Source organism: Equus quagga, chromosome 13 (assembly GCF_021613505.1).
Source record: "Equus quagga isolate Etosha38 chromosome 13, UCLA_HA_Equagga_1.0, whole genome shotgun sequence".
Classification (NCBI taxonomy): Eukaryota; Metazoa; Chordata; class Mammalia; order Perissodactyla; family Equidae; genus Equus; species Equus quagga.
This window is the reverse complement of record NC_060279.1, coordinates 53,128,946-53,153,288: the sequence shown is the minus strand read 5'-3', so window position 1 is coordinate 53,153,288 and position 24,343 is coordinate 53,128,946. Positions and strand designations below refer to the sequence as shown.

At 45.2% G+C, this 24,343-nt stretch overlaps 1 protein-coding gene across 2 annotated transcripts in view; it reads right to left on the bottom strand.

Annotated features, from left to right (window-relative positions):
• Positions 1 to 246: 246 nt before the first annotated feature.
• The window catches only part of NUP93 (nucleoporin 93), a 102,101-nt gene continuing 78,004 nt past the window's right edge, over positions 247 to 24,343 (bottom strand). For both annotated transcript variants that reach the window (XM_046682800.1, XM_046682801.1), the window contains exons 6-22: positions 22,832 to 22,906; positions 20,091 to 20,180; positions 18,412 to 18,551; positions 13,884 to 14,016; positions 12,472 to 12,629; positions 11,317 to 11,482; positions 10,945 to 11,038; positions 9,980 to 10,171; positions 9,180 to 9,306; positions 8,992 to 9,064; positions 8,658 to 8,702; positions 6,974 to 7,090; positions 6,087 to 6,205; positions 5,121 to 5,238; positions 4,594 to 4,677; positions 3,030 to 3,158; positions 247 to 507 (exon numbers count right to left, since the gene is read on the bottom strand). In XM_046682800.1, the coding sequence (XP_046538756.1) occupies positions 397 to 507; positions 3,030 to 3,158; positions 4,594 to 4,677; positions 5,121 to 5,238; positions 6,087 to 6,205; positions 6,974 to 7,090; positions 8,658 to 8,702; positions 8,992 to 9,064; positions 9,180 to 9,306; positions 9,980 to 10,171; positions 10,945 to 11,038; positions 11,317 to 11,482; positions 12,472 to 12,629; positions 13,884 to 14,016; positions 18,412 to 18,551; positions 20,091 to 20,180; positions 22,832 to 22,906 (1,971 nt within the window). In that variant the 3' untranslated portion in view covers positions 247 to 396. The remainder of the gene's footprint in view (positions 508 to 3,029; positions 3,159 to 4,593; positions 4,678 to 5,120; positions 5,239 to 6,086; positions 6,206 to 6,973; positions 7,091 to 8,657; positions 8,703 to 8,991; positions 9,065 to 9,179; positions 9,307 to 9,979; positions 10,172 to 10,944; positions 11,039 to 11,316; positions 11,483 to 12,471; positions 12,630 to 13,883; positions 14,017 to 18,411; positions 18,552 to 20,090; positions 20,181 to 22,831; positions 22,907 to 24,343) is intronic.

The following is a 24,343-nucleotide window of genomic DNA, read 5'->3' as shown; positions in this document are numbered from 1 at the left end:
AACCGGGACCCTACTATATGGAACATTATATCTAAATAAAAGTAATTCCCAAAGGCTTCGTTTCCTTGCTCATTTTGGGTGAATTTTTAATCATTTAAGGTCAACTTTACCCAAATCACAGACGCCTATATCAGCCTATCATTCTCTGGCCCGAGCACTAGTGAAGACAATTCCTCCCACACAAATGAAAATTTAAACAAAATGTCAAAGGAAAAAAAACCAAAATAAAAGAATGTGAAAAGAAATGCAAATCAAATTTATTTGTGTTGACAAAAATACATAATACAAAAAACAAAACAAAACACAACAGAAACAAAACCAGAAACCCCACCGCGGCGGCCCACGCGCCTGAGGTACTGACGGCGTGCAGTTCCAGTGGCCCTCACAGCGTCGCGCTCAATTCATGAGGACCTCCATTTGCACCAGCCTCGCGTTGGTGTCCCCAGATGTCCGGTAGGGGATCATCCCAGCAAAGGTAATCAGGGCTCGGGCTTGACTGCGGAGTTGCTGAGAGAGAAAGGGAGAAGAAAAGAAAACCAGTTAACTTTCAAGTCAGGGCACCGTACCAGGAGCAACCACCATGTTCTTCCACTTTCTACCCCTTGGTGTCAGGGCCAGATTCCTGGTGCATGGATGACAGTCTCAGCCTCCACTGTCATGTTCTGCCAGCCTACGACAGAGTTAGCAAAGGTCGTCCACTGGGGCCCCAGTTCCAAAGCTCTTCTACTAAGCAGAAGACAGATGGGTCTGCCAGGCAAGCTGCCCTGTCTGACACACTGGACTAGCTTCTGACACAGCCCTGGGCTTCAGACTGCCTGCTCCACTCTGAGCCTCCCTCTCTGCTGGCTGGTTTCTGTCCACCTGCTCCCACGGGGATCTGAGTCTCCAGGGCCCCCACGAAGCATCTGCAACACCAGAGGCAGCAGCTGTAACTGAGTGTAGTCCCAGCCCAGCTCTCCTCCTCTCCTGCTTCTGCCCTGCTCCTTCCTTTACTCCTTCCATTTCCTCCTTCCTGACATAAGCGCTTGGCCCTTTTTTCCCAGGCAACAATATTTATTGGATTCCTGGATTTTTCCAGGAGGGAAAAATATTCTAACTCTGGTGTTTCCAATAACAGAAAAAGACAATCTTCACTCTGATTTCTAAGCGATAAATTACTGAATAAGGAATAAAGAAACTTAGGAGAACAGCTTTAGGCTGTTCATCTTGAGGTGTGTTGCATGCTTATACCAGCAAGAAAGGAAACCACATATGGAATAGAAAGGAACAGTCTACCAAAAGTCTACCTTTTGGACCAATAACAAGACTTATAAGGAAAATTCAAGGATCATTTACTAGGCTTCTTAAGGACCATTCAAGAAGAAAACTGAAAGGCAAGTGCTTTTTACCTGATATGTGAAATAAACTGGCAAGTGTACGTCCAAATTAATGTCCAAACCAAAAGAACTTCTCACTTTATAATGAGAGTACTTGTGAGACTGTCTTCAAAAGCTCTCACGCCTGACTTGAAGCCACAGTAAATGAGCTCTAGGGCTGCTCAGGCAAAGGGACCCATAGGCTACAGGGCAGCACTGTGCTTTCAACCAGGAAGCCACTTCTTGGGCAGCCAGCTTCTACATAGGAGTCTCTCCTCGACCCTACCCATCCCCACCTTCCATAAAAAAGGAGAGTGGTGAGCAAGAGCAACACAGGAGAAGGGCTTTACTCAAAAACTAAGTGCCTAACAAAGAGAGATTACAACACACAGAATCTGAGTTCAGCCATTCTTCGAACAGTTCCCTTCAGATGTGGAAAGTGGCCTGCCAGGCCACTGGCTTGGCTCTCTGTGGGCAAGCCCTCCTCTGACCCGTAAGCAGCCCCCAGAGCACCAGAAACGCCCCCCATTTCAACACTCATACTCACAACAGCACTGCACTGCACACAGACAGCCTGCTGCCAAGGCCCAGGCCCAGTGAGCTCGTCTCTGGCACACCTCCTGACACTGATTTCTTACGCTTTTTAGGCTCTTGCCTGTCCAAGGGTAGAGGCAGACCAGCAGCTGCCTGGGGTGCACACGGATGGGCCTATCACTTCTGTGGGGCCTGTCGAGCACTGCTACCTAGTTGCTCAAGGTGAAGATTTCCACCACCACTCACTAGGCAGAAGTTCTGCGGGGCGGAGCAGACAGAGCCCACAGACCCCCCTGCAGGCAGAAGACAGGATCTTCGAGGCTCTAGTTTCTTGACTGCCAAAATCAGATATGGCTGTTACACACCACACTGAGAGTCTCATCAAACATTAAGCGAAAAAGTTAAGAGAAAGATAATTTTTAAAACACCACCAGTTTTCATGGTCTAATTGGGTCAAACACGTCTGCCCTTTTGTCAAATCAGTTGGACAACATATGCTGTGTGAGTCCCAGGGTTTTACCCACATGGACTCTGCCTGACTCACCCAAGGCTGTAGGCCCCACAGGCAGCGGGAAGGGGGCTGGCCCAGGCATCAGTCAGACCCGGCTTCCAGACCGGGCTCCTTCACTGATGGCCTGAGGGCCCACGAAAGCAAGTTGCTTTCCGACTCCAGGCCTCAGTGCCCTTGGCTGTAAAATGAGGATAACACTGAGTGCCCTAGGTACCCCTCTGGGGTCACTGTAAGGCTCAGATGATAGTAGAAACAAGAGTTTGCATCAAATTAATGTGCTGACCATAAGGATGGTTTTCATGAAAGTGCTGAGCTGAGACTCACAAAATAAACATTTTAAAATGAGCAGGAAATTTTTGTGGCATCACTACAAATAACCATCCTATTTGATTTTTTAAAAGATGATATTCACACACTTGACATATCTTTTTTTTTTTTAGCTTGAGAAGAACAGTAATCCCATAAAGTTTGATTTCTTCTGGGAGCGTCCTGACATAAGGTTTACCCAGCTGCCAGGCGGTAAGGGAAGAGAGCAGTTTGGGGTCATGAGCAGTGGTCTCATGAGGTGCAGTGGATGGCAAACCAGAGGTGATTCTCAGCGATGGTTGTGGCCAACGCTGGGACCTTACAGAGTCGCGGTCCTCGATGACTCGCTGGGGCCTGGATGCTGAGGATGGACTTGTCCCCTTGAGCCTCTTAAACTGTGTGAACAAGATGTTCATGGTGGCAAGAAGTACTTCTGAGAGGTTGTGCCTGATCTGCACAGAGAGAAACACATGAAGTAAGGAAAAGGAACCAAGCCCCCAGGCCAACAACAGGAGAGCGTGCGGGTGGCCACTCCAGGCAGGCCTGGTCACCCCACATCCCCACAGCTGCCAGGTGGAGAGCTACAGAGTCACCAAAAAAGGAGGTGATGGCAGTGAAATGTGAAGCATGAGGACAAAGCCCAGGCAAGGCCGGGGGGGGTCACTCTTCTGCTTTCTTTACGCCACTCCTCCTAGGCAGGGGCAGTGAGCCAAAAGCACACTGACCACGTCTGGCCAGCATGCAGGCTTGGGCTGGTCAGCAGAATGATGATTACCAAAAAAGTCTGGATTTGAATGTCAGTAGGTAGGGATACATACACTAGCTCTCCAGTCCCCACTGTCTTGGGCCCACCAGACTGTCTCCTCTGGCCCTGCACAGCCCTAGCAGAGTCCCTGGCAGGCTCACAGGGGCAAGCTGTGGTGCACCACTTCCGTCCATGATTGCATGAACAACGTGTGCAGGGCAAGGCAAGAAGGAGCAAAAGGCCAAGTGGCTGGGGGAGAACCAACAGCAGGCAAGAAGGGAAGGTTGGCAAGAGGCAAGACCTTCTGAACTGTGTGTACCACAGTGGGCAACCGGCTCCAACATGTGCAGAAGCTGGCCTTCTTCTAAAACAGAAACATGTTTTTACGAAAGGTATTTGCTTACTGAGTAACAGTTTTAAACTGAAACACTGTCAGTGCCATCCCAAGACCAGGCAGCTGGCCCCGAGTCCGTGGTTCTAGTGAAGAGTCTTACTCCAGCGGCACATGGGAACGACCAGAGGAGTGCTGGGCCACAGCCCGCATCAGGGAAACCAGAATTTCTGGGGGTAAGGCCTGGGCATAAACAATTTTTAACAGCTCTCCTAGCAATTCCAGTATGTAGCCCATCTGAGAACCCCTGGGCCAGATGGTGGCAACATGCTAGAAGCCCTGCAGAGAGACAGTGGCTCTGGTTCTCACAGGCTGATAACTGAGGCCAAGTCTGCACCTGCTTCTCGAGACAAAACAGTTCAGAGAGGAGAAGGAAGGACGTGAATCACGATGCATGTCTCATCATCCAATGGAACTGCCTACAGAAGATCAGAGTTGAGCACTAAAATACCCTCTAGAGGAAGTGGATAATCCAGAAGTAGAGCAGACCTCACAGGATCAACCAGAAACCCACTTCTCCCAAGAACAGGTCTGATCACTAAAGCGACTATGTTTTCTGAGCCAGGAATTTGGACGATAGCCTGGTGGGGATATGTGTACTCACAGGGTATCTGAAGCCGGACTTGTCTTAGAAAACTCAGTCTGGATGGATACTGTACTAGGCCTCTTAAAGTTATCAGCTACATTAAAACACAGCTTCCAGCAGAAGTGGGAGAAAAAGAATTGGATAACTCAGAAGAAAAGGACGTACTTCATCACTGAAATTTCTGAAGGCAGCCACTCTCTCTTCCACACTTTCCTGATTCAGGGGCACCAGCTTCAAGCGATCAATTATCTGTTTAAAACAAAAACCCACCAGCCCCATAAGATACAACCATCGTAGTCATTTCTTCTCCTTAAACACAGTCAGCATCTCACATGTTCATAAAGGGTTTCTTAACAGAAAATGCTACTCCCCTCATACACACAAAGGCCTTGATTCTAACTTGCTGACTAACTTAATTCCTATCCTCATCTTCTGAGGCAATTTTAACATTCAGATATTTCAAATTACCGTGAGAAATCTCTCTTTTCAGATTAAAGGAGAAACAAACATAAAAACGAAAAAGGAAACAGAGCAACCCAGAAATCCCCTTTAAATTGCTAGGATCACACTTGTTCTTCACTGAGCAGGCATACTGGTGACATTTCCCTTGCTTTCAATGAATCCCAGGAAGTGCTCTGAATTTCCAAGGGCATACATTAACCTGCACTTCAAAGGCTCCTCCTGAAACTCACATCAAAGGCTCTGTCAATATGACCACTGTGATATTCGTCGAAAAAGGTGATCAAGTCCAACAGCAGATAGAACGTGGAGTCCACAAATTTATTTGCACTGATTCCCTGAGCCCGATACCTGAAAGACAAAAGGAGGGAGCGGGACAGGGGTACACTACGAATGTCTGTGCAATCGGTAACTCAGAGTAGCATCTGAACAATGCCAAGACCTCCTGAACTCTCTTGATGAGGTGAATTAAGGAGCAGGAAATAGTGTTTCTCTTGAAATGGCCAAGCATTTGACAGGAATCCACCTATAAATATTTTGCATGAAGCATGGTTCTTTAGTTTCAGCCACCACCTCAGCATCCAAAACTCCAGGAAGCATGGGAAGTGCTGATGGGCCCGCACTGGGGACCGTTTGCTAAATGGTAGCTCATTTGCCAGAGAATGTTTTCCTTGCTACCCCAGGAAAGCACCTCCCACCCAGTTTTCTCTGGGTTTCACTTTATTAGGACTATCTGTAGAGGACACAAAAGGAACGACTGTTGCTTCAGCCTGGGAGTTACACTGGGTAAAGTCTGAGAACTCAGTTAACCCGCAGGGAGGAAGGGAGGTTCTGAACACTGGCCACTCCATCTCTAAGAATTCCTCCATCCAGCCAGCACAAGTTTTGTTTCAAAATGCCTCCGAGATGGCTGGTAACAGTATATAGATGAGTATAATGCCTAGAATGAAAACTCACATACGGGATTAAAATGCTGAGACACCCTTTCATACCCTTCTTTTCGGAAACAATGTTTAAGTCTGACAGTGCCAGGTGTTGGTTATGACGTGGGGAAATGGAACTCTCAGACAGAGTTGGAGGGACAGTGAGCCAGCAGAGCCACTCTGGGAAAACGATGATACTAGTGAAGCGGAAGAAGCACATGGGTGGGCGGTGGCGCTGGGACCCCAGGGCCCCTGGGCGCTGGCTCCCGGCCTTACCGTTCTGCGATGGCGAGTGCCATGTTCTTCAGCCTCTCCTTGTTGGACTGAGGTGCACTGATCTGGGGTACAACAGGGCTGAGCAGTTTGTTCATCAGCTCCAGCACCTTGTCAGCGTTCTGTGTGATTTTTTAAAATTAAAGAAGGAATCAATTAAATAATCAATGAAAGGAAAAACTAAATAACCAAAACAAAAGAGGGCAATTTCTGGGTAAAACATGGAGATATTCTATATCTTGAGCTGGGTGGTGTTTACATAGATATATACCTATGGAAAATTCATCAAGCTGTAAACTTAACAGTTGTACATTTTTCTACATATTAATTGACCTCAATCAAAACATTTTTAAATTAAAAAAAAAAGAATTATAACCCTCTTTCGTCCACTATTCTCAGGTGACAAAAGCAGAGCTGTAATTTTTTTAGGCCACACAACCATCAGCAGTCATCCTACGTTCCTATGTAGAATACTTATTCCAAGTCTCTCAAAATACCTTAGCTGTCGTATTATTCCCTAACACACGCTGATCACCAGCCTGGCTGTGGCTGCCCAGAGGGGAAGCACAAAGGCATTTTCACCAGCAACTTCGTCATGTGAAACGTGACGGACACTTACTCTGCTGCCAAGAGAGATTACAAGCTCAATGCCTCCAGGATATCCTGGTAATAATGCCACTCCTGTTTGCCCAGAAATACCTTATGGGCAGAAATAATTCTGTAAAATGAGAATTTCACCCTGACCGGACCATTAACTGCCTAAGCACTAGGGGAAAATGCCTCAGCAGGGCGAGTGGTACAACGATGGTGTCATCAGAATGTTTGTGCATTTAATGCCAAAAGGCTGACAGATCTATTAAGTGCAGAAGAAGGAAGAGGGCACATTTTACCTTGGCAAGGTCATAAAGCTTAGCGGCTTCTTCAAACAGTCCTTTATTTTCTGCCACGGAAGCAACTTTGTTGATAATAGGCTTTGTATCACTAGTAAACTTATCTATGACTCCAGGCTGACAAGACAAATTATGGAGGAGGAGAAAGAGAGAGACGGTGCACAGAGCTGTTATTTTAAACACAGAGAAGCAATTGGGATCTGAAAACTACTTTAACTGAAAATGCTTGCCCTGGGCAATGCATATATTCCATCAGCTAGACTCCAGCTTTCTTGAAGACAGAAGGACCTATTAAACATATGAAAGGGACCAAGGAAACTACACACGAAGAGGCAGACTCACGGCGGCATGGAGGAGTCAGCCATAAGACGGTGCTTTCTAATTTTCTAAAATGACCCAGAGAGTAGGTGAAATCATCAATGATCTTAACTTTGCTGATGAGTAGGCACTAGGGGAGAAAATCAAGAAGCTTAGGAAAAAATAGCTGAAAGATTCTGGATTTGCTTTCTAAGACAGACGGCAAAAGATATCCAGTGCTGAAAAAATATATGGCAAGCAGTGCCAGGATATTAAAAAACAAAATCATCATCAATCAACGGCAACCAGTCAGGAGAGTGTGACCGAGGCCTTAGGAACCACGGAAGAGAGGGTGATCACGTGACGTCTGCATGGCCATTCTGATTTGTATCAGCCCTGGACCAAATTGGAATGACCTGCTCTGCACCCTGGCAGTACAGGAGATCAGTGAAGAGCATGGGCTCTGGGAGCAAGAAGGACTGGGTTCAAATTCCAGCTCCCTTTCTTCCTAGCTGTGTGATCTTGAGGGAAACCACCTCGCTTTTCTCCATTTCCTCACCTGGAAGACATATAGGTAATAATGGTTCCTACCTCCTTGGGTTACTGTGGCAATTAAATAAGAAAATACATGTGAAGCATTCAGCGCAGGGCCTGGAAATTGTCACTGCTCAATAAGCATGGCCATCGTCATCCGCACTGTCACTGGCCTTGCATCTGAGCTGGACGGTGTGAGCTCACCTTGAGACTGCTAGCTCCAAGCCACCCATTGTCATAAGTGAAGAGAGTGAGTCCCTGAGAGAGGGAGGTGACTCTCCCAAGGCCACAGGGAGAGTGCCTGAGCGGGATCAGGACTGGTCCTTGACGCCAGCACCTCTGCCCCTTCTGCTACGCCACCCAACAGGCATGATGGGTCTCGGGGAATCACCAGGGCTCAAGGGAACAGCCGCATCTCTGGGGTCAGTGGAGAGTGCTGAGCCCTGAGAAACTACCTTTTGAGAGAGGCTGAGCACATTTCTAACTTTCCCATCTGGGAAGAGTAGGTGCGGTAATCAATTTCTTTTCTTGCATATTTTTCTGAGCCAAAAATGATAAAAATGTAGCTTTCTCAGCTCAAAAGATGGCAGACATGAACAGATGAGTATTCTGAACATAATAAAAAAAGCTATTTAATCACAAATTTACCCATTTTAAGAAGAAATATAAATGTGTGTAAAATCAAGGTCATTCTTTGAGGGCGGTAATTTTCATTCTTTGTTTTTTAAACTAAGCAACTTCATTCAGATTTGCATCTTTAGTACCTTGAATCTTAAAATCTAACTGTAATCTTTTGACAATTAAAAATCCCCAACTACAAATTAACATATCTCAAGGGGGGCATTTAACCAACCTTTCTACTTCCATCGTTCTCCAGTTTCCCAAGAATCATATCAAACTGCGGAGACAAAAAAAGTTTACTCAAATTTACCGGACAAGGATACACACATAATCCACAATTCTTGAGACAAAAGAGGGGAAGGAAATAGGGGAGGTGGGAGAAGTCTTACATAAACTAGAAAAGAGTCAGACCGAACCAGTATTTTCATTGTTGGAAACAGAAGAAAACTAAAACTCTGCTAGGCCATATCCACCGCAATCATATGGAAGGGACCATGTAGTATCACATTAGCACGAGAACACGTGGACTGAAAATCACTGTGGGAGAGAAAAGGAAACCGACATACCTCTCGACTTTCTATGACCAGCTCACTCACACAGCGCAGAAACATGTTTTCTCCTTGACTATCTTTCTCGTCCCTGTGAGGGGACAAAGGCAACCTCGTTTCTTGTGTGGACTCAAGGTCTCTCACAGTCATTCTCAGAATGGTGGAAATGAAAATCAGCTAAGTAAACGGTCAACAGCAAGTCTCACCGGAGGAAGTAGAAGTACTGGAGGGCCTCCCTCGGGTCCGTGGACTCAAACTTCCGGGTATAGAGCATGAGCAGCCGCACGAAGTTCAGGCGCCGCATGCAGGGAGGGTCACCAGGCTCATGGCTGACTGCACCACGGGGGACAGAACTGGTCACAGCCATGCCGCCCTTCTGACCCAGACACCAGGAACGAGGGGAACTGAATCCAAAGACCCAGCAGCAGCTACTCCTGCAGCCCAGCCAATAGCCAATCCCCTTTAGCACCCTGTCCTCCATTTCTTTCTGAGTACGGAGTGCAGAAAATGGCATTTTGTAGTGAATTACTAGTATCCAGGTCTTTGAAATGAAAGACGGAGACAAATGACCATTATGGCATGTGCTCTGGGGTGAAAGCTGCGGCCATTCACCCACATTTATCTTCCCTCTCTCTTCTGACTCTCCCACCCCATGCAGATATGCACATAAGACAGCTGGTTGGGGCTTCCAATGTTTCCAGCCAGAGCCCTACTGGGAAGCAGACTTGTGACTCTAGGGCCTGCTTCTCCTGCACCATTCGCCAGGCAGCCTGACTGGCCACCAAACTAGCACTTTGAACAGCATTTTATTTATTAAACACCCCAGGGAATACTAATGAGGGGGGAAAGCAAGAACTCTAACACTAATCACCCAAGAAGCCCAAATGCTTACAAGGTTCTGAGATGATTGAGTCATTTGCTCAAATCCTTGTTGGCTGCAGTTACGTGTCCACTGCCACTCAATGAGGGGTGTGTTATGGTTATGCCACTGTCAACAAATACTCACGGAGCTGGGCGCTCTGTCCCGAGGATTTTAAAAGCAGCTTCAGCTCAAAGAGCACCAGTGCCACATGGACGGCATGGCAGCGCAGCCGCTCCATGCGGAAGAGAAAGGCAATTGCAGCTTCGAACTGCGCTGTCAGGAACAGTACTTGGAAGTAGAGGAAGGGCTGCTGGTTCACCGTGAAGTGGGACTCACCTGGAGGAGAGGAGAAAAGGCTGACTCAGAAGGAGTCCGCCTACTGGCAGCCCCGACCCCAGGCAGAAGCCCTGCGTGCTTACAGGACCTGCTGGGCAGGAGGAAAGCACCAGCCTGAGCCTGAATTAATGGGGAGGCCCTGGACCTCCACATGAACTATGATCTGGTTCTACGACCTTCTCCAGGCCTCACAACACAATTGGCAAGTGGAGGTCATGTCGTAAAACCCAAACTGGAGTTCAGGACCTTAAAGGGAGTAAAAAGGGGCTGTTTAGCTCCTTTATCCTGATGACAGTCACTCAATAAGGAGAGGAATGAAGAATGCAGACACCTCAGTTCACTCAGATTCACAGAGAGCTGAATTCAACAACTGCTGACCACTAGATGGAATCTTTTTTATTTCTGAGAATTTTTAAACAATGAGAGAGGGGGGACAAAAGCTCTTTCTCCCTTATTTGTGCTCAGATACATGCATTGCAAGGAAGCAAAAGCCAAGTCCTTTTTACGTCTCTCCCTGAGCAAATGCCTGCCAGAGCAGTTCAAAGAACTGGAGAAAACAGTTTACTGTATAGGACCATATAAGTCACATGCATCTCTTAAAGCCACATGGCCTCTACCCAAATTTGAAATTGTTTTGTTGTGCTTTGTTTTGAAGATCCATAGGGTTTGAAGGAGAGCAAGAGTTCAGAGATGAAAGACTGTTTGAGATGAAAGGTAAGTAGTGACCTTAGGTGGACAAGAGAGAGAAGGGGCTCATGTTGAGGATCTCTTACCATAGTCTTCCAACAACTGTTTCTGGAACTGTGAGAGAGTGAGCCTGTCTTGTGGGGAGCTGGTGCCGTCGTCATCGAAACACACTTGGTTCAACTAAAACCCGAAGAGAAACACATGCATTGGTACAAATTACTTCCTGAGCCAGACACCCAGGGGTGTTGCTGCTCAGCAGTAGTGCTCGAGGCTGTGAGCTGGAAGGTCTAACAGCTGTGGTTATTGGTTGGGAATTACACAATAAAAAATGGAGTCAGGAGCCGGGACGTCCCTGACCACCTTACTGGCATCGTACATTAAGCAGGCAAAATCTGTGTGCAGAACGTGAGCAGAGGGAGGGGCTAAGGCCCTGCAGGAGCAAGGGAAGCAGTGCATGCCTTCAGCCACAGGTAGTCCTCGGTCTTGTCGGCCACTTCGCTCTGGTTGTCGGTGACATCGCATCTACCGATGATACAGTACACGGCCCGCTTGTAGGGGTCCGTGTTGTTCCGGAGGGCCCTGCGGTAATGCAGCCGGAGCTTGTTCTCTGTAGCTGGGGACAATCTAAAGACACAAAAGAACAGACACACACACACTCACTAGAGATCCTCAAGGACATCTGAAAGCACCCTGGCCCCAAACATGTAACAGAGCTACGAAGCCTTCCTTCCCTGAGGGTAACAGACACTGCCCACATGCCCTGGGTACCGTCACTTTAATCTGACTTGCAACCACCAGCACCTGCGTCTCTGCCTGTCAGTTTCCTCTAGCAGAGGCCTCAGGGGCAACTCAGAATGGCTGGGGAATTAACACTCCACATCACGCCCCTGCAGCCCTCAAGCGGTGACGGACAAGACTGAGTTCTTCCCTTAACTGTCTTAGCCTCCCTCCGGCTCCCCACTCCCTTACCCATGTGAGATCACCTCCCAAATAACCCCCTTGCACTCATTACTTCTTCTGCGTACACGTATGTATATTTAAACCAGGTTCGAACATGAACTTAAGTCCAATTACATTAACAAAATCCAGAGAAAAGCTAATACTTAGTGGTTCCTTAATGCAAGAATACTAAAAAAAAAAAACCAAACCTTAGTGAATGAATTCAATGATTACGTTTCAAGATTACTAACTTCTAATGTTAGCCTTTGAACTATGAAGTGCACGACAACATATTTTCATATTGGGCAAAGCAGAAAAGCACTAAGGTTAACAAGTAAGGTGCGATAGAACAAAGTTTCACTTTATAAAGCATCCTCGATGCGCCCTGGTTACAGAACAGGTCACTCATGTTCCTCGCCAGTCCCTCCTGCACTGGACCAGACAGATCCGCGAGCACAGACGTGTGCTCAGTCCAGACAGCAGTGTCACAATGGGGCTCTTTTAAGGTTTTCAACTGTTACTCTCAAGAGATCTACTTGCTTTCTAAACTTCAGTTTTTCCCAAGCAAACACTTATTTTGAGCCATGCACACAGGGAAAAGAGTGCAATGCCAGGAGAGGCCACCCTGCTGATTCCATGTGGCCTCTTCTGGACGCGCCATCTCATTCACGTACCTTCTATCCTTGCTGTTCATATACTCTTGGAACCAGGTTTTAAATTCTCCCAGCTGGTGCTGGGCTCGGTTAACCACCTGGGAAGCGGCAAGCAGGTCTCCACAGCGCATGCAGTAATAAATTAATGCCCACACAGGATGGCCTTCCACCTCTCCATCCTAAAAGGGGAAAGAGGCTCAAATAAACAAAGAGCTAGCTGATGGCTATCTGATGTGCCGATCCTCAGCCAAACCCTCTCCTTATATGTTCACAGCCCCATTACAAAGGGACAATTAGCAGCCTCCTCCTTCCTGTTTTACAAATGAGGAAACTGAGGCATAGGGAGGTTAAGTAATTTGTCCAAGGTAAGCTGGTAAGTGGCAGTCCAACTTCAGAGCTTTTCCTCGAAAGCATGTGCCCCATCTGACTCAAAGCCAGCTTGAGGTTTCTCCACAGAATCCCATTAGCCTGCAGTAATCGGGTGACATGTTCTCCTGTGATAAACTACAGACACGCCCTCCTGTAACCCCCACGAAGCAAGGGCTAAAGATGTTCACTGACCAATAAGAGACTATCGAGTTTATAAAATGTTAAGTACTAATGATTAGGGACACGGATACTGGCATTTTCATTCATGTTTGTCATTCACACCCACACTGAGTATCTTTGTTTCAGACGCTAGACCAGGCACTGGGGATCTGTTCCCACTCTCCAGCACTAGCTTATCTATTCCAAATCTGGCTTTGTCATCTATCTGCACAGCTAGCCTGTGGTCAATCTTCTCCTCCTGCTTTTGCCCAACTCCTCCAGAAGTGGACATCAGATATCCTTTCTCAGCCCCTTCCCCTGGTAGGACTCTTTCTAAAACTCAGATCTGATCATGTCACTTGCCCACTTGAACCCCTTTGAGCTGTTTACCTCCAAAGTGCTTAACCTGGCACTCAAGGCCTTTACCAGCTGGCCCCAAGCTTGCCAAGCCCTATACGACACACCTCATATGTCAGATACTCTTTCCTGCTTCCATGCATTTGCTCATGCTATTCCCTCCTCTGGGAGTACCCTTTTCCAAGCCCTCAGGCTGGTGAGCCCTTATTCTTCAAGCGCAAGCGTGAGCCTCCCCTCCTTTATGAAGCCAGCCTCCTGTGTATCCCACCACCCTCGGTACAAAGCTCCAGTGTACGGCTTTCAAAACACATCCAAGGACCCAACAACATCATCCTCCCGCACCCTCCCCACCCTGAGCTGAGCACCCACCATCAGGTGCTGGGCTCCCACACTACTAGCCTCCAAGGTCTCCCAGCTTCTCTCCTCGCCCTCCTCTGGTCTCTTCTCCATACAAGTGTCCACACATAACCTCATCTTAACTGAAAACACCTATCCGAGAGAGACGGCTCTGGAAGCGTAACTGATCAAATGGAGAAAGTTATCAATACCTGAAGTCCAGGCAGGGGGGCTGGAAGTTTAATGTTCAGGAAACTTCGAACCAACTGGTAAGTCCCAGGCACCCCACCCAGCTGGGCCTGATGCAAATTTCCAAAGACAGTCACAAGGGTGTAATTCTTATAACTGGAAAAATTTAAAAGGAAAAAATGAGAAAGGTTGAATACACTCATTACACGTATCTACATCCATATCCGTGACATCAGACTGTGAACTCTGCAGGACAGGGCCTGGACTTCCAACCTAACACAGAAGAGGAAACAGTGCACGCTTAATGAGGCAAACTGCATTATTTATGCAGTGGGCAGTGGGAGTAAAGATTTCTCATCACTGTGGATGCTTAAAAGAATCCCTGGAGGAAGACAATTGTGGACTTCAAATGCATTAAGGGCTAATGTGCAGAATAATAATTGCTCCAGCTCACAGCCTAATGCTCTAGTGGCTTCTTTTTAAACTTTTTATTTTGAAAAGTTTCAACCTACAAAAAATTAAAAGAACAGTCCAATGAATGCTCAAAAAACCTACCTAGATTCACCAATTGTTAACATTTGTGTGCATGTTTTTTCTATTTATATAGACACACACACATACATACATACATAAACATACATACTTTTTTTTGAACCATTTAAAAATGTTACAGAAATCAGGGGCTGCCTCCTCTATAAATACTTCACCACCTATCTCCTAAGAACTAGGACATTCTCCTCTCTCACCTCAATACCATTACGACACCAAGAAATTTAACATTAATATACTATTATCTAAAATATAACCTATACTCAAATTTCTCTCTTTTTTAATTGAAGTATAATTGACATACATTATATTGGTTTCAGGTATACAACGTAATGATTTGCTACAGTTAAGTCTAGTTAACATCCGTTACCATACATAGCTACAGAATTTTTTTCTTATGATAACTTTAAGATCTACTCTGTTAGCGACTTTCAAACATGCAATACAGTATTATTAACTATAGTCACCATGCTGTATATTACATCCTCATAACTTATTAATTTTATAACTGGAAGTTTGTATCTTTTAACTCCTTTCACCTATCTGACCCACCTGCCATCACCCACCTCTGGTAACCACCAATCTGTTCTCTGTACCTATGAGCTTGGGTTTTGTTTTTGTTTTGTTTTGTTTTGTTTAGATTCCACAGATAAGTGAGATAATACAGTATTTATCTTTCTCTGACTTATTTCACTTAGCATAACACCCTCAAGGACCATCCATGTTGTCAAGAATGGCAAGATTTCATTCTTTTTTATGGCTGAATAATATTCCATTGTGTATATACACCACATCTTTATCCATTCATCCATCGATGGACACTTATGTTGTTTCCATGTGTTGGCTACTGTAAATAATGCTGCAATGAACATGGGAGTGCACATATTTTTTTGAATTAATGTTTTCATTTTCTTTGGATAAATATCCATAAGTGGAATGGCTGGATTATTTGATCAAACTTCTCAATAATGTCCTTTATAGTTTTGTTTTTTTTTTTAAGTCTAGGATCCAATAAAAGAAATGCATGGCATTTAGTTGTCATGCCACTTCTATTTCCCTTAATCTAGGGTAATTTTACCATCTTTTTTCATGACATTGAGCTTTTAAAAAGAATCCAGGCCAGCTGTCTGACAGAATGTCCCACAAGCTGAACAGTTTCCTCATGATTTGATTCAGGTTCAAATTTGCCAAGAATCCCACACAGCTAATGCTGGCACTGCCCAGTGAGTCCCATAATGAGGCAGGTAGTATCAGTTTGTCCATTCTTGGTAACACTCAGTTTGATCACCTGGTTAAAAGGTGTTGTCCACCAGATTTCGCCACGGTAAAAAGTACCTTTCGTGTTTACAATTAGTAAGTCCTCTGTGGGGTAATGCTTGGAGGTCATGTCACTGTTATGTTTACCAAGAGTCTTGTACCCAGTGGTTTCGGTTTCCACTGATGGTCCCTGCTGAACCAATCACCACACTGGTGGCCACAAATGATGATTCTCTATCATTCCCTCTTCATTTAGTTGCTAGCATGCTTCTTAAAATTCTCTACAGTGTTTTCAAAGTGCTGCCATACTAAGATTAAATAGTCCAAATTAGGGGATCCAAATATGGGGTTAATATAAAAAGGACTTTCTAAATATGTTTCTTGTCCAAAACAAAACAGACTGCCCCAAAAAGTCAGGTGCTCCATATGCACAAAGATGTTCAACACCACATTAAGTATAATGACAGAGCGAGAGTGAAAGAGAAAGAAACATCTAAATGTCAATTACAGAAAACAGACTCAATGGAATTTGATGCAGTTACAAAAAAATGATATTGACAAAGAATTTAAGAAGCAAAACCATATATCATACAAATTTGGATTATACCTGGTAAAAAATAAAATGAAACAAAATATTCATGTATCAAAAAAGGAGGGGGGAGAAATAGAACAAGGTACCAGAAGCCTCCCCCCTTTTTCAGGTCTTCTTTTTAGATTTTTCCAAAATTTCTATAAGTATCCATCATTTTTATAATGAAAAACAAACAAAACTTAATTTAACAAATGTAATGAGTTTCCCATCACCGGAAGCATTTCATAGCAGGGGCTGGAAAAGATTTTAGAGGAAAGAGCCCTGCAGCCGCCATGAGAAACATGCCCACTGTGGTCTCTTCCAACGTGAATGCGGACACCCTGCAAGCTGGCAGGGGCTTAAGCTGAAGACGCAGCTTAAAGTCCTTGAGGGCTAAGAAATTCATACCCTGCTTCAAATCTTGGAATGTGGCAGGGAACAGAGAGACCAACCTTGTATTTTCTCAACATTTTCAGCCTTAGACTCAAAAAATCATTGTGAACAGAATTTACTTTGCCGCCTGGTAGATTACATCACTGGAAATATTACACGTAAACTGTCAGTGGATTAGTAACAGCATAATTACTTTAAAAGTGAGTATAATTATTCTAAAATACTCCCTTTATCAAAAGGTGACAATGAATCCCTGGAAAGGATGCCATCAGGGAATGATGCTACTAGACTGAAAAAGAAAATACAGCTACAATCACTGAGGACAGGAAACTCCCAATAGCTCCCACGGCTGCTAAACGAATTAATGTGACAAGATCACTCTAAAAAACTAATGAAAAGAATCATTAAAAAAATGGGATGGGATTACCAGATACAAAACCAAGCAACGCAGCCTGGTACCATTGGTGAAGTCAAGCACCAAGGTTAAGAATTAGGTTTATTAAGGAAAAAGCAGTCATGAGCAGTCACATACTTAGACCCATTAAAAAAAAAATCCTAAAGGTTTTTATACACTGTAGGAAATTTTGACTCATATTTTGCTGACTTGTAGCAAATATATATTACTACATGCATTAGGTTCTTTATGGCTGAAGATCAATATACTCAAAACTTATGTTACAAAAGTGTAGCCAAAGCCCAGTGAAATATTTTAGACTCTTTTGTGCCTATGCCACAACAAGTAAAAAACCATTTGGAGTTCCAGATTTTTCTTAACAAGAGAATGGAGGATAGTGAGTTTAATATGTCTGATGGTATCTCATGTAGCTATTGTATAACTTATAAAATATTTGGTATAAAAACCTATTCTCTACTTTACCAAGTCTGAATTACCTCAGTTACACACAAGGAAATGCTATGACTTCCTAATGAAGTATTATTTTGTTGATAAAGGGCGACCACATTGCAAGGCCCCTGGCAGCTACACAGGCTCAGTGGCAAAGAGCTGCAATTTAGCCAGTGTATTCAACGTGGCTGTCTCTTCTCAAGCCAGCAGAGGCCAAGCACCCTGTCTCTGAAATAAAGCGGGTCTGTTGCACACTCATGGCAACCCCTGCCGGCCAATTCAGAGGCAGAAAGAGTGTCCACAGTGAGGGATGAATGGCATGGGCCCTACCAATGAAGCGGACAATGGTAGAGCACAAGGGCACAGCCACAAACCCTTCAGCAACCAACTCCAATTAGTGAGGAGGTGGCAAAGAAACTCAGGCACAAATTACAGGCATTAGCAGTTGGGAAGGATCCGGACTCACAGGGATTAACTGAGTAGAGCCAGAAGGAAAATAAAGGATCAAGGTTTATTTATCAAAATAAAGTTCCTAAGGTCTGTAGGTGGTACTATTGCTGGGTGTGAAAATTAAAATGCTGAGAGAAAACAAAAGAGCCTAAGAAGTAACAGCTGAACCACACTGAAGAACAGGATCCTGACCCAAGGCACCATGGCCTAATAATCAGAATATCTCTGTACTGAGGGACAGAGAGCAGAAAAACAGAAAGAGCAAATGTCTAACAGTGCTCCCACTTACCATGATTTTATATCGTTGCAGAAATAGTCCTGATAGAGAAGTGTCTCTGAAAACAAGATGACACCTCTCAGATTTGCTCAACCTTGTTTAAATTATACCAGCTACAGAGCACTTAGCCTGAGAACTACTTAAAACACGAGAAACGGGTTCTGACTTTAGGGGATTTTAGACCTAGTCCATGGTGCTACAGTGCCTTACCTCTGCTCCAGGTACCCCAGGGCCTGCCTGACAAACTCCACGCGCACTTCCACTCTGCTGCGGCTCTTCAGGGCGTCACTGGCCGGCGCCAGTAAGACATCTGTCATTTGTTTAACCATGGTCCACAGGTCAGAGATGTTCTGCACACAAATGAGACTGCACGTGACAATGCTGCAGGGCTGGAGAAACTGTTTGGCTCTTCCTGGCACTCTGAGCTCAATGGCACGCAGGACATGGAGGCGGAAGAGGTTATGACTTCTGTCTGAGCCCCTCAGGCTTGCGCCCAGCACAGAAGACGCACCTCTGCCCTGCCAGCTGCCAGGCTCACATCTTCCAATGAGCAGACCCTGTCCCGACCTGGTTTTCAGATCAATTACTATTCCAGGCCCACCATAATCACTTACATAATTAAGACCATATAAAAGTAATAAGAACACTGAATCTCAGAGGGCTACCCTCTAAGAGAGTGAATACATTTATAACTGTCCAAAGCTCTAGCAGCTTAAACTCAAGTAGCTGCACTTTAGTCCTTACAAAATCATTTGAATTTTTAAAGGCTTAAAATAAGAGTTTAACCTAAATAATACAGATTTTTGTCCTCCCAGAAACTCTCCAGGGGCCACTGCTCTCACTCCATTTTGTGAGCAGCACAGCCTACCATTTTCCATCCTACTCACTCCTTTCAAAAGGCGCCTCCCAGGAGAGGACAGGAAAGGAACGGGTGTTCTCTCCTTCGTGTTACACCACACAGCTGGGACTCCCTCGCCCCAGATCCTCTTGGATGTAAATCTGTCCTTAAAAATGTGTTCCCTGAATGCTCTGCAATATTCTAGTTAAGCATCCCTGGAAGACAGCATTGAGTGAAGAAAAGCAGGCTTACGATATTTCCAAAGGAAAACAGAAAATCCAGTTTTCACTGTCTCTGTCAAAAATTCAAACTGTAGAAAATCCACCCAAATGTGAATCCTTCCAGGTGGTGAGATGTAGGTGAATTCTTACTTTCTTCTTTAGGTCTGTTTATACTGCCTTATATTTTACTATTTATAAAAAATAAAGCTGAAACTATTTTTGAGAACAAAAAAATTCGTGTATGAGTATTTGCTTCCATTATACCCTCCCCTCCTTTTCCCTTTCCTCCTGGCCATCTACCAATCCATCCATCCACTTTTTTGTTTTTTATTTTTTTCCCCCTAGGGGGAGAAAACTTGCCATGGGTAAGAATTGAGGGATGGGAATAAAGATGGAGAGTGAGAGAGGAACGGAACCAGCGGCATATGAAGAATGCTTGTAAAGACCAGACCTGAGTCAAGGGACTCAGGGCTCCTCTGGGGCTCACCTACCAGTGTGAAAACTGTACCTCTACAACTCAGCTCTCATTAGAGAGCCCCTTAGTCTAAGGCGGAAACGGTGAGGGAGGAGTTGGAGCCTAACAGGACTTCAAAGCAAATATAGCTCAAGGAGAACTCCTGACTATTAATTGATCCTGGCTGGGATTTTTGAAGATGCATTAAAAATACATATCTATAGCACCATCATCAAAACACCACTTCAAAATTATTTAAAATAAAACTCTAAAGAACAGTTAACACTTTATTCCACAGAAGGAAGTGGAGTATTCGCTTCCACACGTTTCTGTCAAGCCAGCAGCTGGTGTGCACCTGGGCTAGCTTCAGGCCTACCTTATCATCCAGCTCTGCGATGGAGGCACAGAGGTCCACGAGGGTAGGCTGCAGGTGCCCGTTCACAATTTTCTCATTATAGATATAAATCTGAAATGAAGAAAAACAAAGTAAATGGCGTAATTTCTATATTCACCTCTTTTTAAAACCTCTTGAAGCAGTTCTGAAGCCAGCTTCTGCCCAACAGTCAGCAGAAGCTTCAGCCAAACCTTCCTTCCTGAGACCGGCTGAGCTATCCACACTGCCTGGAAAGCAAGGCCTCTGGCCAGTCCCCCAGCTCTGTGTTTGAGCTCTGGCAGCAGTCAACACACACCAAAGCTAACTGCTAGCCCAGCCTTCTGAACACCTGAAGATGGAGCAGGGTGGTCCTGGGGGAGGAGCACCACGGGCAGTTCTATGCCTTTCTGCCCAGCAGACCCTGAGACCCAGGAAGCAAGAACCAAAGGGAAAGACGGGACAAGGGGAGGACTCCTGCTGCTGATTCCTAAGGACCTGCGGCCAAGTTTGGTCATCTGTCTGGCAAAAGGACTCAATGGCACAGGCCCAGGGCCGGCGGGCTACGTGGAAGTGTCAAGTCACAGCCCTCCAAAGATGTCAGAACAGTCGTTGCTGCACGTTTGGTATCTGTTTCTCCTGAAAGGAATCCCTGCTCCTTTGGTTAAATTTTCTAAGGAAAAGGAACTATGCAATGTTTAAAGTATGGGAAAACCACTATTACTTCCAACTTTATTTTAAAAAGAACTAAAATAATGATGGTAAAAGCTAGTAAGTTCTACTCTTTGTATGTGGAGTCCTTGCTCTACCAAGGACGGAACAAGGTAATGACGTTAGACATTCAGGACCCCACCGAGCCTTACTCTCTTCTACTTTTAATGGGGGATGGTATCAGGTAGCCTCCAGGGGTATTATAAAGATTAAATAAAATGGTTTTTAAACTATAAGGTGGTGTTTATTCACTCAATGAGCATTTATTAGGGGCCCTCTCTTTGCAAGGTACTGTGTTCAACAGGGGATATAAAAATATACTCTCCACTGGAGGAGACAGTCATGTAAACAGACACATGACATTATGGTGTCCTAAGTTCTAGAAAATGTTAATTTTATGAAGCCTTTGTCTTTACAGATACAGAACATACACAGTTTCTTTCCTCAGAAGTGTCTGAATTTCATTTGGGCTGAACTCAGGTGGTGGCCGTGGCAATGGAAGCAGTCAGCCATATAATGAGGGTGCAATTTAAAGGATGCAGATGTAGCGGGGGAGAAAGATAACTAAAAATTGAAGCAGAAGAAAACATATGAAGGCCCAGTAGTAAAACGTGACGGAGTTGGAAAGAGGAAGACTTGTGTGCGGGAAGCTGATGAGGCCGGCCTGGGCTGCCTAGAGTCTGAAGTTGAACAGTACACTGAATGAGAGAGACTTAAAAAAGCATTCAGAAAATTTTCTCAAGAAAGGGTGCAAGAGAGATTTCTGTACCATCAGGTTACCAGGGAATTCAGTTACCACAGAACTCCATTTGCTAAGTGACTGGCAGCTCAAGGTAGAGACTTCTATTACAGAGCACAGGGTCTCAGAGTTTTGCCCTGCCCCTTGCTCGCCTCCAGAGTTGCCATGTGTTTCTTCCTCCAATCACCTACTCCAGGTGGGAGGGAGGGAAGTGGGTAATGCTGAGGGCCACAGTGGCACCAATGTGTTCTCTCCTCAAAAAATCAGGGGAGGGGCCGGCCTGGTGGTGCAGTGGTTAAGTGCGTACGTGCCGCTTTGGCGGCCTGGGGTTCGCCGGTTCAGATGCCAGGTGCGGACATGACACTGCTTGACATGCCATGCTGTGGTAGCCATCCCACTAATAAAGTAGAGGAAGATGGGCACAGATGTTAGCTCAGGGCCAGTCTTCCTCAGCAAAAAGAGGAGGATTGGCAGCAGTTAGCTCAGGGCTAATCTTCCTCAAAAAAAATCAGGGGAGTTGGTCACAACTAAGCAGGCGTTCCTTGGCCACTGCTGGTGCAGGACAATCTAAAGGGGATGGAAGCACACCACCCTCAATTCAAGAAACAAGATTGCTTTCCTTCTTAGTACTTTGTGTGGGAAAGTGGCAAATTAGAGTGAAACACACAGGCAACCAGCACTGCTTTATTCAAAAAGTCAATTCCAGATATGTACTGTCCTTGGGGCAGTTTGAGTCCAAAGCAGTTCCTGCGCTTACCACAAAGCACCTCACCCCACACCCGTACTACTGCACGGCCCTGACACATACCACCAGAAGCACAGTCGCCAAGTCTCACGAGCTCCTCCAGGAAAGCAATATTCTATTAAGTAGTGTTGAGCACACTAGGCTTACCAAGGCAGAAAAGCATTTGGAAAACCTCTCTCAGCAACAAGGGCTGAAGAAGGACTTCTGATAATACCATCAGCCTACCAGGTAACTCAGTTAATATACAACTCCCTTTGCCATGCAGTGCGGTTACTCAGGCTTTACTGTACATGGGCTACAGCCAAATGCAAAATGAGATGCCTTGGTCAGTGTAGAGGGCAGATCTCAATTTCCCTAAATCCAATCTGAGTTATTCTATTACCCAATTTGACGGCATTCTAGTGACCAGACGGTAAAATATTAACCAGTCCTCTGAATGGAAACCCAACGTGCTTCAGGGTTTGACTTTCACTTGAAGTCTTGTTCCCTTTTACTCCCCAGAGGGCTCACACAGGATTTTCCTGGATTCCATCTTCCTTGAGGTGCGCTCACCTGCCGGGCGTAGGCCATCTCAATGCTATCCAGAGAGCTTCGACCAGGGGTGCCCACATCACTGATGTAACTTGGCTGTAGATAAATACACATTCAGAATTGGTTACAAACAGCATTCAGTCATGTAAAGGAAAAAAAATGCTTGTCTTTAATGAAGCTGTGAGGAGTCTATTTCCTAGTCAGATTTCCCCAAAATCATGATTTTAGGAGTTTCAACAGAACGTAACTCTCGTACCATGAACACATGAGAAGGGAGCAGGCATGGGGCTCAACTAACTTAAAAATCACGGGAGGTAGATAAGCTATAAGGACACCTCAACGACCATTTCTGGAAACACATCTTCCCAGCGCTCAGTTCAACCCCAGCCTCTCCCCGCTTCGTCTCCCCTCTCCATGTCTTCACACCAATGAGGCTGCCGTTGTGATGTGTGAGCCTCCTGTTTCCACCAATCACAGCAGACAGCTTAGAGAACGGAATTTACAGGGTCATGATACTGGGACATTCAGACATTTCCAATCTAGGGGCCACACTAAGACAACAGCTGCTCATTAATTTTCTGCATCTGAAGATGTGAAACAAGTCTAAGTTGGGTGGTCATTCATTCAGTAAACATTTGCTAAGTGCCTGCCATGTGCACAGCTATGTGCTCCTCTATCCCCACCGGATGACAATAAGCCAGCCCACAGAGCCTGTCCCCAAAGAGCTTACCTTCTGATGGGGAGAGTCAGGCACAAACATACGAAAAAGGTTATTAGTATTTTTTTTAGAAAGACTAATCTTTAGCTAAGCTTATTCCCTACTGTCAACAAATAAAAATCGAGTATATTCCACTAGGTATATTAGGCATATCTCCAAATTTCCAATACATTACTTTGTACTGTAGCAGAGATCAAGTTAAGTTTCTCTCATTAAAAAAAAAGAAAAAATCAATGATCTATTCTCTAAAATCTAAAACAAAGCAGTTTTAAAGTAGGCTTCTTGGAAACCAATGAAAGAAAGCAGCAAAACTGCCTAGCCCCACCAAAGCTGGTAAAGGAATGCTGGTGTGAGCACACCCTGGGAGCAAGCAGAAGAGGAGAGAGGAGCAGAGGCAGAAAAGGGAGTTTTAAACCCTCAAGTACTGGAGAATGAACACTGGACTGTCAGGACACCTGGGTTCCAGGAGGGCCACGTCACTCGCTGGCTTTGGCTGGGGCAAAGGACATTCCCTTGAAGCCTCAGGTTTGCATCAGTCAAGTGAAAGAGCTGTCCTAGACAATCTCAAGAGGTCCTCCTGAGCTCTGATTTTCCACAGTCATTGCTATTAACAGAGCTCTAAACAGTTTACTGACCTTGGTAGATGCTGCTGGCTGGCTGACCCAATGACCATTCTGAATTCCTACCTCCCACCTCTACACCCTGCCACCTTTCCCTCTTCACAGAGTTAAATATACCCAGTGGTGTGCGGGTAAACATTTAACAACTGGTTTGGGGAACAGGGCCTGATGTGTAGCATTTGCTGGTTTCTGTGG